A 19,323-nucleotide genomic window follows, 5' to 3' on the forward strand; every position below is an offset into this window, starting at 1 on the left:
CTCGGTTACATGCTTGGGTACACTCTCGTTCAGTGTTTTACTCGGTTACATGCTTGGGTACACTCTCGTTCAGTGTTTTACTCGGTTACACGCTTGGGTACACTCTCGATCAGTGTTTTGCTCGGTTACATGCTTGGGTACACTCTCGATCAGTGTTTTGCTTAGTTACTCGCTCGGTTGATTCATTTCTCGGGATTCTTTGTTACTTTTGTGGCTGCAGATTATTCAGGACGCGGCTCCTGATCTTGTGTCTCTTCTTCTCCCTGTAGGTTGATGGATTTCTGACCCATGCTGGACTCCATGATCACAAGCCACCAGCCATGTCCCGGCCCAACAGGACCTCGCTACCAAGGCGGCTGGCCCGCCGCGACCCGAGTGGTGAGGGCATCAGGAGGCCGATGGATGAAGCCGCCATTAAGGTAATCAGACAGATCACCGGCTGGGAGAGGGTCCAGGATGCAGACCCCCAGAGAGGGAGCAGGATCCTCCAAGATACAGACCCCCAGAGAGGGAGCAGGATCCTCCAAGATACAGACCCCCATAGAGGGAGCAGGACCTCCAGGATACAGACCCCCATAGAGGGAGAATGACCCCCTCTAGGATACAGACCCCCATAGAGGGAGCAGGACCTCCTCCGTGATACAGACCCCCAGAGAGGGAGCAGGATCCTCCAGGCTACAGACCCCCAGAGAGGGAGCAGGATCCTCCAAGATACAGACCCCCATAGAGGGAGCAGGACCTCCAGGATACAAACCCCCATAGAGGGAGCATGACCCCCTCTAGGATACAGACCCCCATAGAGGAAGCAGGACCTCCTCCGCGATACAGACCCCCAGAGAGGGAGCAGGATCCTCCAAGATACAGACCCCCAGAGAGGGAGCAGGACGTCCTCCAGGATACAGACCCCCATAGAGGGAGCAGGACCTCCTCCGGGATAAAGACCCCCATAGAGGGAGCAGGACCTCCTCCGGGATAAAGACCCCCATAGAGGGAGCAGGACCTCCTCCAGGATACAGACCCCCATAGAGGGAGCAGGACCTCCTTCATGATACAGACCCCCATACAGGGAGCAGGATCCTCCAGGATATAGACCCCCATACAGAGAGCAGGATCCTTCAGGATACAGACCCCCAGAGAGGGAGCAGGACCTCCTCCAGGATACAGACCCCCAGAGATCAACAGCTCTGCTGCACTGCACTGCTCAGGATGTGCAGGGGAGGTTTTATCTCTAGTCACATCCAGAGCTGCATTCACACACATGATGTTACATGATTATAACAAGAAGCAGAAGTAACAATGTCCGTCCGTGTGATTACATTAATGATTCCGTATCCAGCTGAGCCGGGAAGAAGCTGATGTTCTAGGAAGCGACTGATTGCTGTTATTTATTCCACAGGGCGCAACCGAATATTAGAGAGGGGGCAACAATTCTGTCCGGACCATTTTGGGGGTTTTGTGTGAGATTATCTCCAATTTGCCTTTTTTTTCTCTTTTTTTTGTGTTGTTCCAAAACTCAGAAAGGAAATAAACCCGTGAATAAGAAAACCTGGGGGATTGTGATAAGTGTCTGGGAGAAATACTTCATTTCTGCCATGATTGTATATAGTATATAGATATATAATCATCATTGCTGTATAATGACAGATCCGTATAGAACAATGTGTCCCAGTTATTTCTGCTTCTCATTCACAGAAGTTGATCCTCACAGAAGCCGAGACGCTCCTGACACTGGAGGAGGACTTCTTCTCATCGCTGTCACAGATCAGCACCGTCCTCCTGAGCAGATTATTACAGGTCACAGGTGAGTGATAAGCCCCGCCCAAAGGTGAATGCTAAGCTCCGCCCCAATGTCAAAATCTATGATAGCCCAGGATTTACACCCCTTATACTGCAGCACCAGATCCTCATCTATCACTGCTGACAACCAGCCTGTAAACATCTGTGAGAGGTTGTCAGCCCCGCCCCCTGGTGATGACATCACTGATATAATGATGAGACCACACCCCTTATACTGCAGCACCAGCTCCTCATCTATCACTGCTGACAACCAGCCTGTATACATGTGTGAGGGGTTGTTAGCCCCGCCCCCTGGTGATGACATCACTGATATAATGATGAGACCACACCCCTTATACTGCAGCACCAGCTACTCATCTATCACTGCTGACAACCAGCCTGTATACATGTGTGAGGGGTTGTCAACCCCGCCCCCTGGTGATGACATCACTGATATAATGATGAGACCACACCCCTTATACTGCAGCACCAGCTCCTCATCTATCACTGCTGACAACCAGCCTGTATACATGTGTGAGGGGTTGTTAGCCCCGCCCCCTGGTGATGACATCACTGATATAATGATGAGACCACACCCCTTATACTGCAGCACCAGCTCCTCATCTATCACTGCTGACAGCCAGCCTGTATACATGTGTGAGGGGTTGTCAACCCCGCCCCCTGGTGATGACATCACTGATATAATGATGAGACCACACCCCTTATACTGCAGCACCAGCTCCTCATCTATCACTGCTGACAACCAGCCTGTATACATGTGTGAGGGGTTGTTAGCCCCGCCCCCTGGTGATGACATCACTGATATAATGATGAGACCACACCCCTTATACTGCAGCACCAGCTACTCATCTATCACTGCTGACAACCAGCCTGTATACATGTGTGAGAGGTTGTCAGCCCCGCCCTCTGGTGATGACATCACTGATATAATGATGAGACCACACCCCTTATACTCCAGCACCAGCTCCTCATCTATCACTGCTGACAACCAGCCTGTATACATGTGTGAGGGGTTGTCAGCCCCGCCCCCTGGTGATGACATCACTGATATAATGATGAGACCACACCCCTTATACTGCAGCACCAGCTCCTCATCTATCACTGCTGACAGCCAGCCTGTATACATGTGTGAGGGGTTGTCAACCCCGCCCCCTGGTGATGACATCACTGATATAATGATGAGACCACACCCCTTATACTGCAGCACCAGCTCCTCATCTATCACTGCTGACAACCAGCCTGTATACATGTGTGAGGGGTTGTTAGCCCCGCCCCCTGGTGATGACATCACTGATATAATGATGAGACCACACCCCTTATACTGCAGCACCAGCTACTCATCTATCACTGCTGACAACCAGCCTGTATACATGTGTGAGAGGTTGTCAGCCCCGCCCCCTGGTGATGACATCACTGATATAATGATGAGACCACACCCCTTATACTGCAGCTCCAGCTCCTCATCTATCACTGCTGACAACCAGCCTGTATACATGTGTGAGGGGTTGTTAGCCCCGCCCCCTGGTGATGACATCACTGATATAATGACATGAGACCACACCCCTTATACTGCAGCACCAGCTCCTCATCTATCACTGCTGACAACCAGCCTGTATACAGTGGTGGCCAAAAGTATTGGCACCCCTGCAATTCTGTCAGATAATACTCAGTTTCTTCCTGAAAATGATTGCAATCACAAATTCTTTGGTCTTATTCTCTTCATTTAATTTGTCTTCAATGAAAAAACACAAAAAGAATTGTCCTAAAGCCAAATTGGATATAATTCCACACCAAACCTAAAAAAGGGGGTGGACAAAAGTATTGGCACTGTTTGAAAAATCATGTGATGCTTCTCTAATTGGTGTAATTACCAGCACCTGTAACTTACCTGTGGCACCTAACAGGTGTTGGCAATAACTAAATCACACTTGCAGCCAGTTAACATGGATTAAAGTTGACTCAACCTCTGTCCTGTGTCCTTGTGTGACCACATTGAGCATGGAGAAAAGAAAGAAGACCAAAGAACTGTCTGAGGACTTGAGAAACCAAATTGTGAGGAAGCATGAGCAATCTCAAGCCTACAAGTCCATCTCCAAAGACCTGAATGTTCCTGTGTCTTCTGTGCGCAGTGTCATCAAGAAGTGTAAAGCCCATGGCACTGTGGCTAACCTCCCTAGATGTGGACGGAAAAGAAAAATTGACGAGAGATTTCAACGCAAGATTGTGCGGATGGTGGATAAAGAACCTCGACTAACATCCAAACAAGTTCAAGCTGCCCTGCAGTCCGAGGGTACAACAGTGTCAACCCGTACTATCCGTCGGAGTCTGAATGAAAAGGGACTGTACGGTAGGATACCCAGGAAGACCCCACTTCTTACCCCGAGACATAAAAAAGCCAGGCTGGAGTTTGCCAAAACTTACCTGAGAAAGCCTAAAACGTTTTAGAAGAATGTTCTCTGGTCAGATGAGACAAAAGTAGATGGGAAAAAGCATCAACATAGAGTGTACAGGAAAAAAAAGAGGCATTCAAAGAAAAGAACACGGTCCCTACAGTCAAACATGGCGGAGGTTCCCTGATGTTTTGGGGTTGCTTTGCTGCCTCTGGCACTGGACTGCTTGACCGTGTGCATGGCATTATGAAGTCTGAAGACCACCAACACATTTTGCAGCATAATGTAGGGCCCAGTGTGAGAAAGCTGGGTCTCCCTCAGAGGTCATGGGTCTTCCAGCAGGACAATGACCCAAAACACACTTCCAAAAGCACTATAAAATGGTTTGAGAGAAAGCACTGGAGACTTCTAAGGTGGCCAGCAATGAGTCCAGACCTGAATCCCATAGAACACCTGTGGAGAGATCTCAAAATGGCAGTTTGGAGAAGGCCCCCTTCAAATATCAGGGACCTGGAGCAGTTTGCCAAAGAAGAACGGTCTACAATTCCAGCAGAGCATTGTAAGAAACTCATTGATGGTTACCGGAAGCGGTTGTTCGCAGTTATTTTGGCTAAAGGTTGTGCAACCAAGTATTAGGCTGAGGGTGCCAATACTTTTGTCCGGCCCATTATTGGAGTTTTGTGTGAAATGATCAATGATTTGATTTTTGCTTCATTCTCTTTTGTGTTTTTTTCCTTGCAAGCAAATTAAATGAAGAGAATAATACCAAAGAATTTGTGATTGCAATCATTTTCAGGAAGAAACTGAGTATTATCTGACAGAATTGCAGGGGTGCCAATACTTTTGGCCACCACTGTACATGTGTGAGGGGTTGTCAGCACCGTCCCCAGGTGATGACATCACTGATATAATGATGAGACCACACCCCTTATACTGCAGCACCAGCTTCTCATCTATCACTGCTGACAACCAGCCTGTATACATGTGTGAGGGGTTGTCAGCCCCGCCCCCAGTGATGACATCACTGATATAATGATGAGACCACACCCCTTATACTGCAGCACCAGCTCCTCATCTATCACTGCTGACAACCAGCCTGTATACATGTGTGAGAGGTTGTCAGCCCCGCCCCCTGTTGATGACATCACTGATATAATGATGAGACCACACCCCTTATACTGCAGCACCAGCTCCTCATCTATCACTGCTGACAACCAGCCTGTATACATGTGTGAGAGGTTGTCAGCCCCGCCCCCTGGTGATGACATCACTGATATAATGATGAGACCACACCCCTTATACTGCAGCACCAGCTCCTCATCTATCACTGCTGACAACCAGCCTGTATACATGTGTGAGAGGTTGTCAGCCCCGCCCCTGGTGATGACATCACTGATATAATGATGAGACCACACCCCTTATACTGCAGCTCCAGCTCCTCATCTATCACTGCTGACAACCAGCCTGTATACATGTGTGAGAGGTTGTCAGCCCCGCCCACTGGTGATGACATCACTGCTTTAATGACAGGAGACCACACCCCATATACTGCAGAACCAGCTCCTCATCTATCACTGCTGACAACCAGCCTGTATACATGTGTGAGGGGTTGTCAGCCCCGCCCCCTGGTGATGACATCACTGATCAGCGCTCACTGTTCCGTTCTTTCTTCCAGATGTTCCGGACACTTTCGGGAGCGATGATCTGCAGCTGCGGCGGCGGCTCAGCGATCATTTCCACGCTGTCTGGGATGTGACTGCACGATGTTTCCAAACACTAAAAGAAACTTCCGGACATCAAACTGTGGATATCCAGGACCTCTACCTGCTGAGCGAGGAGAGTCCGATCCTACAGAGCTATACTCAGTGAGTACAAAGGCTCCAACCACCGAGCTACAGTGTATCTCACAGGGAAACCTGCCCACACTCACACAGGATAGGACTAGATACAGCAGGGAGGATCACACAGGATAGGATTAGATACAGCAGGGAGGATCAGACAGGATAGGATTAGATACAGCAGGGAGGATCACACATGATACCATTAGATACACGGCTCAGCAGGCGTATCACACATAATACCATTAGATACACGGCTCAGCAGGCGTATCACACATGATACCATTAGATACACGGCTCAGCAGGCGTATCACTCATGATACCATTAGATACACGGCTCAGCAGGCGTATCACACATAATGCCATTAGATACACGGCTCAGCAGGCGTATCACACATAATACCATTAGATACACGGCTCAGCAGGCGTATCACACATAATACCATTAGATACACGGCTCAGCAGGCGTATCACACATGATACCATTAGATACACGGCTCAGCAGGCGTATCACACATAATACCATTAGATACACGGCTCAGCAGGCGTATCACACATGATACCATTAGATACAAGGCTCAGCAGGCGTATCACACATGATACCATTAGATACACGGCTCAGCAGGCGTATCACACATAATACCATTAGATACACGGCTCAGCAGGCGTATCACTCATGATACCATTAGATACACGGCTCAGCAGGCGTATCACACATAATACCATTAGTTACACCGCTCAGCAGGCGTATCACACATGATACCATTAGATACACGGCTCAGCAGGCGTATCACTCATGATACCATTAGATACACGGCTCAGCAGGCGTATCACTCATGATACCATTAGATACACGGCTCAGCAGGCGTATCACACATAATACCATTAGATACACGGCTCAGCAGGCGTATCACACATAATACCATTAGATACACGGCTCAGCAGGCGTATCACTCATGATACCATTAGATACACGGCTCAGCAGGCGTATCACACATAATACCATTAGATACACGGCTCAGCAGGCGTATCACACATAATACCATTAGATACACGGCTCAGCAGGCGTATCACACATGATACCATTAGATACACCGCTCAGCAGGCGTATCACACATAATACCATTAGATACATGGCTCAGCAGGTGTATCACACAGGATAGGATTAGATACACGGCTCAGCAGGCGTATCACACATGATACCATTAGATACACGGCTCAGCAGGCGTATCACACATAATACCATTAGATACATGGCTCAGCAGGTGTATCACACAGGATAGGATTAGATACACGGCTCAGCAGGCGTATCACACATGATACCATTAGATACACGGCTCAGCAGGCATATCACACATAATACCATTAGATACACGGCTCAGCAGGCGTATCACACATAATACCATTAGATACACGGCTCAGCAGGCGTATCACACATGATACCATTAGATACACGGCTCAGCAGGCGTATCACACATAATACCATTAGATACACGGCTCAGCAGGTGTATCACACATAATACCATTAGATACACGGCTCAGCAGGCGTATCACACATGATACCATTAGATACACCGCTCAGCAGGTGTATCACACAGGATAGGATTAGATACACGGCTCAGCAGGCGTATCACACATGATACACCTGCTGAGCCGTGTATCTAATGGTATCATGTGTGATACGCCTGCTGAGCCGTGTATCTAATCCTATCCTGTGTGATACACCTGCTGAGCCGTGTATCTAATGGTATCACACAGGATAGGATTAGATACACGGCTCAGCAGGCGTATCACACATAATACCATTAGATACACGGCTCAGCAGGCGTATCACACATGATACCATTAGATACACGGCTCAGCAGGCGTATCACACATAATACCATTAGATACACGGCTCAGCAGGCGTATCACACATAATACCATTAGATACACGGCTCAGCAGGCGTATCACACATGATACCATTAGATACACGGCTCAGCAGGCGTATCACACATAATACCATTAGATACACGGCTCAGCAGGCGTATCACTCATGATACCATTAGATACACGGCTCAGCAGGCGTATCACACATAATACCATTAGATACACGGCTCAGCAGGCGTATCACACATGATACCATTAGATACACGGCTCAGCAGGCGTATCACACATGATACCATTAGATACACGGCTCAGCAGGCGTATCACACATAATACCATTAGATACACGGCTCAGCAGGCGTATCACACATAATACCATTAGATACACGGCTCAGCAGGCGTATCACACATAATACCATTAGATACACGGCTCAGCAGGCGTATCACACATGATACCATTAGATACACGGCTCAGCAGGCGTATCACTCATGATACCATTAGATACACGGCTCAGCAGGCGTATCACACATAATACCATTAGATACACGGCTCAGCAGGTGTATCACACATGATACCATTAGATACACGGCTCAGCAGGCGTATCACACATGATACCATTAGATACACCGCTCAGCAGGCGTATCACACATGATACCATTAGATACACGGCTCAGCAGGCGTATCACACATAATGCCATTAGATACACGGCTCAGCAGGCGTATCACACATAATACCATTAGATACACGGCTCAGCAGGCGTATCACTCATGATACCATTAGATACACGGCTCAGCAGGCGTATCACACATGATACCATTAGATACACCGCTCAGCAGGCGTATCACACATGATACCATTAGATACACCGCTCAGCAGGCGTATCACACATGATACCATTAGATACACGGCTCAGCAGGCGTATCACACATAATGCCATTAGATACACGGCTCAGCAGGCGTATCACTCATGATACCATTAGATACACGGCTCAGCAGGCGTATCACACATAATACCATTAGATACACGGCTCAGCAGGCGTATCACTCATGATACCATTAGATACACGGCTCAGCAGGCGTATCACACATGATACCATTAGATACACGGCTCAGCAGGCGTATCACACATAATACCATTAGATACACGGCTCAGCAGGCGTATCACACATAATACCATTAGATACACGGCTCAGCAGGTGTATCACACAGGATAGGATTAGATACACGGCTCAGCAGGCGTATCACATGATACCATTAGATACACGGCTCAGCAGGCGTATCACACATAATACCATTAGATACAAGGCTCAGCAGGCGTATCACACATGATACCATTAGATACACGGCTCAGCAGGCGTATCACACATAATACCATTAGATACACGGCTCAGCAGGCGTATCACACATAATACCATTAGATACACGGCTCAGCAGGCGTATCACACATAATACCATTAGATACACGGCTCAGCAGGCGTATCACACATAATACCATTAGATACACGGCTCAGCAGGCGTATCACACATAATACCATTAGATACACCGCTCAGCAGGCGTATCACACATAATACCATTAGATACACGGCTCAGCAGGCGTATCACACATAATACCATTAGATACACGGCTCAGCAGGCGTATCACACATGATACCATTAGATACATGGCTCAGCAGGTGTATCACACAGGATATGATTAGATACACGGCTCAGCAGGCGTATCACACATAATACCATTAGATACACGGCTCAGCAGGCGTATCACACATGATACCATTAGATACACGGCTCAACAGGCGTATCACACGTGATACCATTAGATACACGGCTCAGCAGGAGTATCACACATGATACCATTAGATACACCGCTCAGCAGGCGTATCACACATAATACCATTAGATACACGGCTCAGCAGGCGTATCACACATAATACCATTAGATACACGGCTCAGCAGGCGTATCACACATGATACCATTAGATACACGGCTCAGCAGGCGTATCACACATAATACCATTAGATACACGGCTCAGCAGGCGTATCACACATGATACCATTAGATACACGGCTCAGCAGGCGTATCACACATAATACCATTAGATACACGGCTCAGCAGGCGTATCACTCATGATACCATTAGATACACGGCTCAGCAGGCGTATCACACATAATACCATTAGATACACGGCTCAGCAGGCGTATCACACATGATACCATTAGATACACGGCTCAGCAGGCGTTATCACACATAATACCATTAGATACACGGCTCAGCAGGCGTATCACACATGATTCCATTAGATACACCGCTCAGCAGGCGTATCACACATGATACCATTAGATACACGGCTCAGCAGGCGTATCACACATAATACCATTAGATACACGGCTCAGCAGGCGTATCACTCATGATACCATTAGATACACGGCTCAGCAGGCGTATCACACATAATACCATTAGATACACGGCTCAGCAGGCGTATCACACATGATACCATTAGATACACGGCTCAGCAGGTGTATCACACAGGATAGGATTAGATACACGGCTCAGCAGGCGTATCACACATGATACCATTAGATACACGGCTCAGCAGGCGTATCACACATAATACCATTAGATACACGGCTCAGCAGGTGTATCACACAGGATAGGATTAGATACACGGCTCAGCAGGCGTATCACACATGATACCATTAGATACACGGCTCAGCAGGCGTATCACACATAATACCATTAGATACACGGCTCAGCAGGCGTATCACACATAATACCATTAGATACACGGCTCAGCAGGTGTATCACACAGGATAGGATTAGATACACGGCTCAGCAGGTGTATCACACATGATACCATTAGATACACGGCTCAGCAGGCGTATCACACATAATACCATTAGATACACGGCTCAGCAGGTGTATCACACAGGATAGGATTAGATACACGGCTCAGCAGGCGTATCACACATAATACCATTAGATACACGTCTCAGCAGGCGTATCACACATAATACCATTAGATACACGGCTCAGTAGGTGTATCACACAGGATAGGATTAGATACACGGCTCAGCAGGCGTATCACACATGATACCATTAGATACACGGCTCAGCAGGCGTATCACACATAATACTATTAGATACACGGCTCAGCAGGCGTATCACACATGATACCATTAGATACATGGCTCAGCAGGCGTATCACACATGATACCATTAGATACACGGCTCAGCAGGCGTATCACACATGATACCATTAGATACATGGCTCAGCAGGCGTATCACATGATACCATTAGATACACGGCTCAGCAGGCGTATCACACATGATACCATTAGATACACGGCTCAGCAGGCGTATCACACATGATACCATTAGATACATGGCTCAGCAGGCGTATCACACATGATACCATTAGATACACGGCTCAGCAGGCGTATCACACATAATACCATTAGATACACCGCTCAGCAGGCGTATCACACATAATACCATTAGATACACGGCTCAGCAGGCGTATCACACATGATACCATTAGATACACGGCTCAGCAGGCGTATCACACATAATACCATTAGATACACGGCTCAGCAGGCGTATCACACATAATACCATTAGATACACGGCTCAGCAGGCGTATCACACATAATACCATTAGATACACGGCTCAGCAGGCGTATCACACATAATACCATTAGATACACGGCTCAGCAGGCGTATCACACATAATACCATTAGATACACGGCTCAGCAGGCATATCACACATAATACCATTAGATACACGGCTCAGCAGGTGTATCACACAGGATAGGATTAGATACACGGCTCAGCAGGCGTATCACACATGATACCATTAGATACACGGCTCAGCAGGCGTATCACACATAATACCATTAGATACACGGCTCAGCAGGCGTATCACACATGATACCATTAGATACACGGCTCAGCAGGTGTATCACACAGGATAGGATTAGATACACGGCTCAGTAGGCGTATCACACATAATACCATTAGATACACGGCTCAGCAGGCGTATCACACATAATACCATTAGATACACGGCTCAGCAGGCGTATCACACATAATACCATTAGATACACGGCTCAGTAGGTGTATCACACAGGATAGGATTAGATACACGGCTCAGCAGGCGTATCACACATGATACCATTAGATACACGGCTCAGCAGGCGTATCACACAGGATAGGATTAGATACACGGCTCAGCAGGCGTATCACACATGATACCATTAGATACACGGCTCAGCAGGTGTATCACACAGGATAGGATTAGATACAAGGCTCAGCAGGTGTATCACACATGATACCATTAGATACACGGCTCAGCAGGCGTATCACACATAATACCATTAGATACACGGCTCAGCAGGTGTATCACACAGGATAGGATTAGATACACGGCCCAGCAGGTGTATCACACATGATACCATTAGATACACGGCTCAGCAGGCGTATCACACATAATACCATTAGATACACGGCTCAGCAGGTGTATCACACAGGATAGGATTAGATACACGGCTCAGCAGGCGTATCACACATAATACCATTAGATACACGTCTCAGCAGGCGTATCACACATAATACCATTAGATACACGGCTCAGTAGGTGTATCACACAGGATAGGATTAGATACACGGCTCAGCAGGCGTATCACACATGATACCATTAGATACACGGCTCAGCAGGCGTATCACACATAATACTATTAGATACACGGCTCAGCAGGCGTATCACACATGATACCATTAGATACACGGCTCAGCAGGCGTATCACACATGATACCATTAGATACACGGCTCAGCAGGCGTATCACACATGATACCATTAGATACACGGCTCAGCAGGCGTATCACACATGATACCATTAGATACATGCCTCAGCAGGCGTATCACACATAATACCATTAGATACACCGCTCAGCAGGCGTATCACACATAATACCATTAGATACACGGCTCAGCAGGCGTATCACACATGATACCATTAGATACACGGCTCAGCAGGCGTATCACACATAATACCATTAGATACACCGCTCAGCAGGCGTATCACACATAATACCATTAGATACACGGCTCAGCAGGCGTATCACTCATGATACCATTAGATACACGGCTCAGCAGGCGTATCACACATAATACCATTAGATACACGGCTCAGCAGGCGTATCACACATGATACCATTAGATACATGGCTCAGCAGGCGTATCACACATGATACCATTAGATACACGGCTCAGGAGGCGTATCACACATAATACCATTAGATACACGGCTCAGCAGGCGTATCACACATAATACCATTAGATACACGGCTCAGCAGGCGTATCACACATAATACCATTAGATACACGGCTCAGCAGGCGTATCACACATAATACCATTAGATACACGGCTCAGCAGGCGTATCACACATAATACCATTAGATACACGGCTCAGCAGGCGTATCACACATAATACCATTAGATACACGGCTCAGCAGGCGTATCACACATAATACCATTAGATACACGGCTCAGCAGGCGTATCACACATGATACCATTAGATACACGGCTCAGCAGGTGTATCACACAGGATAGGATTAGATACACAGCTCAGCAGGCGTATCACACATGATACCATTAGATACACAGCTCAGCAGGCGTATCACACATAATACCATTAGATACACGGCTCAGCAGGCGTATCACACATGATACCATTAGATACACGGCTCAGCAGGTGTATCACACAGGATAGGATTAGATACACGGCTCAGCAGGTGTATCACACATGATACCATTAGATACACGGCTCAGCAGGCGTATCACACATAATACCATTAGATACACGGCTCAGCAGGTGTATCACACAGGATAGGATTAGATACACGGCTCAGGAGGCGTATCACACATGATACCATTAGATACACGGCTCAGCAGGCGTATCACACATAATACTATTAGATACACGGCTCAGCAGGCGTATCACACATAATACCATTAGATACACGGCTCAGCAGGCGTATCACACATAATACTATTAGATACACGGCTCAGCAGGCGTATCACACATGATACCATTAGATACACGGCTCAGCAGGCGTATCACACATGATACCATTAGATACACGGCTCAGCAGGCGTATCACACATGATACCATTAGATACACGGCTCAGCAGGCGTATCACACATGATACCATTAGATACATGGCTCAGCAGGCGTATCACACATGATACCATTAGATACACGGCTCAGCAGGCGTATCACACATAATACCATTAGATACACCACTCAGCAGGCGTATCACACATAATACCATTAGATACACGGCTCAGCAGGCGTATCACACATAATACCATTAGATACACGGCTCAGCAGGCGTATCACACATAATACCATTAGATACAAGGCTCAGCAGGCGTATCACACATAATACCATTAGATACACGGCTCAGCAGGCGTATCACACATAATACCATTAGATACACGGCTCAGCAGGCGTATCACACATAATACCATTAGATACACGGCTCAGCAGGCGTATCACACATAATACCATTAGATACAAGGTTCAGCAGGCGTATCACACATAATACCATTAGATACAAGGCTCAGCAGGCGTATCACATATAATACCATTAGATACACGGCTCAGCAGGCATATCACACATAATACCATTAGATACACGGCTCAGCAGGCGTATCACACATAATACCATTAGATACACGGCTCAGCAGGCGTATCACACATGATACCATTAGATACACGGCTCAGCAGGCGTATCACATATAATACCATTAGATACACGGCTCAGCAGGCATATCACACATAATACCATTAGATACACGGCTCAGCAGGCGTATCACACATAATACCATTAGATACACGGCTCAGCAGGCGTATCACACATGATACCATTAGATACACGGCTCAGCAGGCGTATCACACATAATACCATTAGATACACGGCTCAGCAGGCGTATCTCACATGATACCATTAGATACACGGCTCAGCAGGCGTATCACACATAATACCATTAGATACACGGCTCAGCAGGCGTATCACACATAATACCATTAGATACACGGCTCAGCAGGCGTATCACACATAATACCATTAGATACACGGCTCAGCAGGCGTATCACACATAATACCATTAGATACACGGCTCAGCAGGCGTATCACACATAATACCATTAGATACACGGCTCAGCAGGCGTATCACACATAATACCATTAGATACACGGCTCAGCAGGCGTATCACACATAATACCATTAGATACACGGCTCAGCAGGCGTATCACACATAATATCATTAGATACACGGCTCAGCAGGCGTATCACACATAATATCATTAGATACACGGCTCAGCAGGCGTATCACACATGATACCATTAGATACACGGCTCAGCAGGCGTATCACACATGATACCATTAGATACACGGCTCAGCAGGCGTATCACACATAATACCATTAGATACACGGCTCAGCAGGCATATCACACATAATACCATTAGATACACGGCTCAGCAGGCGTATCACACATAATACCATTAGATACACGGCTCAGCAGGCGTATCACACATAATACCATTAGATACACGGCTCAGCAGGCGTATCACATATAATACCATTAGATACATGGCTCAGCAGGCGTATCACACATAATACCATTAGATACACGGCTCAGCAGGCGTATCACACATAATACCATTAGATACACGGCTCAGCAGGCGTATCACACATGATACCATTAGATACACGGCTCAGCAGGCGTATCACACATGATACCATTAGATACACGGCTCAGCAGGCGTATCACACATGATACCATTAGATACACGGCTCAGCAGGCGTATCACACATGATACCATTAGATACACGGCTCAGCAGGCATATCACACATAATACCATTAGATACACGGCTCAGCAGGCGTATCACACATAATACCATTAGATACACGGCTCAGCAGGCGTATCACACATAATACCATTAGATACACGGCTCAGCAGGCGTATCACACATAATACCATTAGATACACGGCTCAGCAGGCGTATCACATATAATACCATTAGATACATGGCTCAGCAGGCGTATCACACATAATACCATTAGATACACGGCTCAGCAGGCGTATCACACATGATACCATTAGATACACCGCTCAGCAGGCGTATCACACATAATACCATTAGATACACGGCTCAGCAGGCGTATCACACATAATACCATTAGATACACGGCTCAGCAGGCGTATCACACATAATACCATTAGATACACGGCTCAGCAGGCGTATCACACATAATACCATTAGATACACCGCTCAGCAGGCGTATCACACATAATACCATTAGATACACGGCTCAGCAGGCGTATCACACATAATACCATTAGATACACGGCTCAGCAGGCGTATCACACATAATACCATTAGATACACGGCTCAGCAGGCGTATCACACATAATACCATTAGATACACGGCTCAGCAGGCGTATCACACATAATACCATTAGATACACGGCTCAGCAGGCGTATCACACATGATACCATTAGATACACGGCTCAGCAGGCGTATCACACATAATACCATTAGATACACCGCTCAGCAGGCGTATCACACATAATACCATTAGATACACCGCTCAGCAGGCGTATCACACATAATACCATTAGATACACGGCTCAGCAGGCGTATCACACATAATACCATTAGATACACCGCTCAGCAGGCGTATCACACATAATACCATTAGATACACGGCTCAGCAGGCGTATCACACATAATACCATTAGATACACCGCTCAGCAGGCGTATCACACATAATACCATTAGATACACCGCTCAGCAGGCGTATCACACATAATACCATTAGATACACGGCTCAGCAGGCGTATCACACATGATACCATTAGATACACCGCTCAGCAGGCGTATCACACATAATACCATTAGATACACCGCTCAGCAGGCGTATCACACATAATACCATTAGATACACGGCTCAGCAGGCGTATCACACATAATACCATTAGATACACGGCTCAGCAGGCGTATCACACATAATACCATTAGATACACGGCTCAGCAGGCGTATCACACATGATTCCATTAGATACACCGCTCAGCAGGCGTATCACACATGATACCATTAGATACACGGCTCAGCAGGTGTATCACACATAATACCATTAGATACACGGCTCAGCAGGCGTATCACACATAATACCATTAGATACACGGCTCAGCAGGCGTATCACACATGATACCATTAGATACACGGCTCAGCAGGCGTATCACACATGATTCTATTAGATACACGGCTCAGCAGGTGTATCACACATGATACCATTAGATACACGGCTCAGCAGGTGTATCACACATAATACCATTAGATACACGGCTCAGCAGGCGTATCACTCATGATACCATTAGATACACGGCTCAGCAGGCGTATCACACATGATACCATTAGATACACGGCTCAGCAGGCGTATCACACATGATACCATTAGATACACGGCTCAGCAGGTGTATCACACATGATACCATTAGATACACGGCTCAGCAAGCGTATCACACATGATACCATTAGATACACGGCTCAGCAGGCGTATCACACATGATACCATTAGATACACGGCTCAGCAGGCGTATCACACATGATACCATTAGATACAAGGCTCAGCAGGCGTATCACACATAATACCATTAGATACACGGCTCAGCAGGCGTATCACTCATGATACCATTAGATACACGGCTCAGCAGGTGTATCACACATGATACCATTAGATACAAGGCTCAGCAGGCGTATCACACATAATACCATTAGATACACGGCTCAGCAGGCGTATCACACATGATACCATTAGATACAAGGCTCAGCAGGCGTATCACACATAATACCATTAGATACACGGCTCAGCAGGCGTATCACACATAATACCATTAGATACACGGCTCAGCAGGCGTATCACTCATGATACCATTAGATACACGGCTCAGCAGGCGTATCACACATAATACCATTAGATACACGGCTCAGCAGGCGTATCACACATAATACCATTAGATACACCGCTCAGCAGGCGTAGCACACATGATACCATTAGATACACGGCTCAGCAGGCGTATCACACATAATACCATTAGATACACGGCTCAGCAGGCGTATCACACATGATACCATTAGATACACGGCTCAGCAGGCGTATCACACATAATACCATTAGATACACGGCTCAGCAGGCGTATCACACATAATACCATTAGATACACGGCTCAGCAGGCGTATCACACATAATACCATTAGATACACGGCTCAGCAGGCGTATCACACATAATACCATTAGATACACCGCTCAGCAGGCGTATCACACATAATACCATTAGATACACCGCTCAGCAGGCGTATCACACGATTAGATACAGTGTCTGGCTCCGCTCACCTTTCGCCCACTTCCCTATATTCAGTGCTGCTGACTCGGGAGGATGGATGGGGTCATGTATCGGCCAACAACCTCCTTCCCTCAGTAAGAGCATTGAAGATGGGTCGTGGCTGGGTCTTCCACCATGACAATGACCCGAAACACACAGCCAGGGCAACTGAGGAGCGGCTCCGTAAGAAGCATTTCAGTGTCCTGGAGTGGCCTAGCCAGTCTCCACACCTGAACCCAATAGATAATCATTGGAGGGAGCAGAAACTCAATGTTGTCCAGTGACAGCCCCGAAACCTGAAAGATCTGGAGAAGATCTGTATGGAGGAGGGGGCCAAAATCCCTGCAGCAGTGTGTGCAAACCTGGTGAAGATCTTTACGGAGGAGGGGGCCAAAATCCCTGCCGCAGTGTGTGCAAACCTGGTCAAGAACTACCGGAAACCTCTGACCTCTGTAATTGTAACAAAGGTTTCTGGACCAAATATTAGGTTCTGTTTTTCTATTGTATCAAATACTTATTTAATGTAATAAAATGCAAATTAATTATGTAACAATCCTACAATGTGATTTTCTGGATTTTATTCTTAGATTCTGTCTCTCACGGGTGAAGTGACCGACGATAGAAATTACAGACCTCTCCATTCTTTATAAGGGGGAAAATGTGCAAAATCGACGATGTATCAAATACTTATTCTCCCCACTGTAGCTTCAGTCTTATCAGGATGCGCACAGCAGCACAGAGTATTTAGGACGGACAGGGTTTCCAACCAGTGTCTATAACCCTCCTCTTTCTTTCCTGCAGATATGTTGCTGCTTTTACAAATTTTCTGGTGATGAAAGGATTTGAAAAATCAGCCAAACAGTCAAGGTAAGAAAAGAGTCAGAGGAGGTTGAGACCATTGTGGCTCTGCAGGATGTTGAGGGTCGTTGTCCTTCTGGAAGATGAACCTACGCCCCGGTCTCAGGTC

General features: G+C 46.8%; 1 protein-coding gene across 4 annotated transcripts in view; it reads left to right on the forward strand.

Moving 5' to 3' along the window:
• The window catches only part of ALS2CL (ALS2 C-terminal like), a 212,116-nt gene that overhangs the window by 99,213 nt on the left and 93,580 nt on the right, over nt 1-19,323 (forward strand). For all 4 annotated transcript variants that reach the window (XM_073677157.1, XM_073677159.1, XM_073677160.1 and 1 more), the window contains exons 2-5: nt 270-419; nt 1,693-1,801; nt 5,863-6,052; nt 19,158-19,223. In XM_073677157.1, the coding sequence (XP_073533258.1) occupies nt 321-419; nt 1,693-1,801; nt 5,863-6,052; nt 19,158-19,223 (464 nt within the window). In that variant the 5' untranslated portion in view covers nt 270-320. The remainder of the gene's footprint in view (nt 1-269; nt 420-1,692; nt 1,802-5,862; nt 6,053-19,157; nt 19,224-19,323) is intronic.

Source organism: Phyllobates terribilis, unplaced genomic scaffold (assembly GCF_046119375.1).
Source record: "Phyllobates terribilis strain yellow unplaced genomic scaffold, ASM4611937v1 Scaffold_4__5_contigs__length_816908805, whole genome shotgun sequence".
In the NCBI taxonomy this organism is placed as follows: domain Eukaryota; kingdom Metazoa; phylum Chordata; class Amphibia; order Anura; family Dendrobatidae; genus Phyllobates; species Phyllobates terribilis.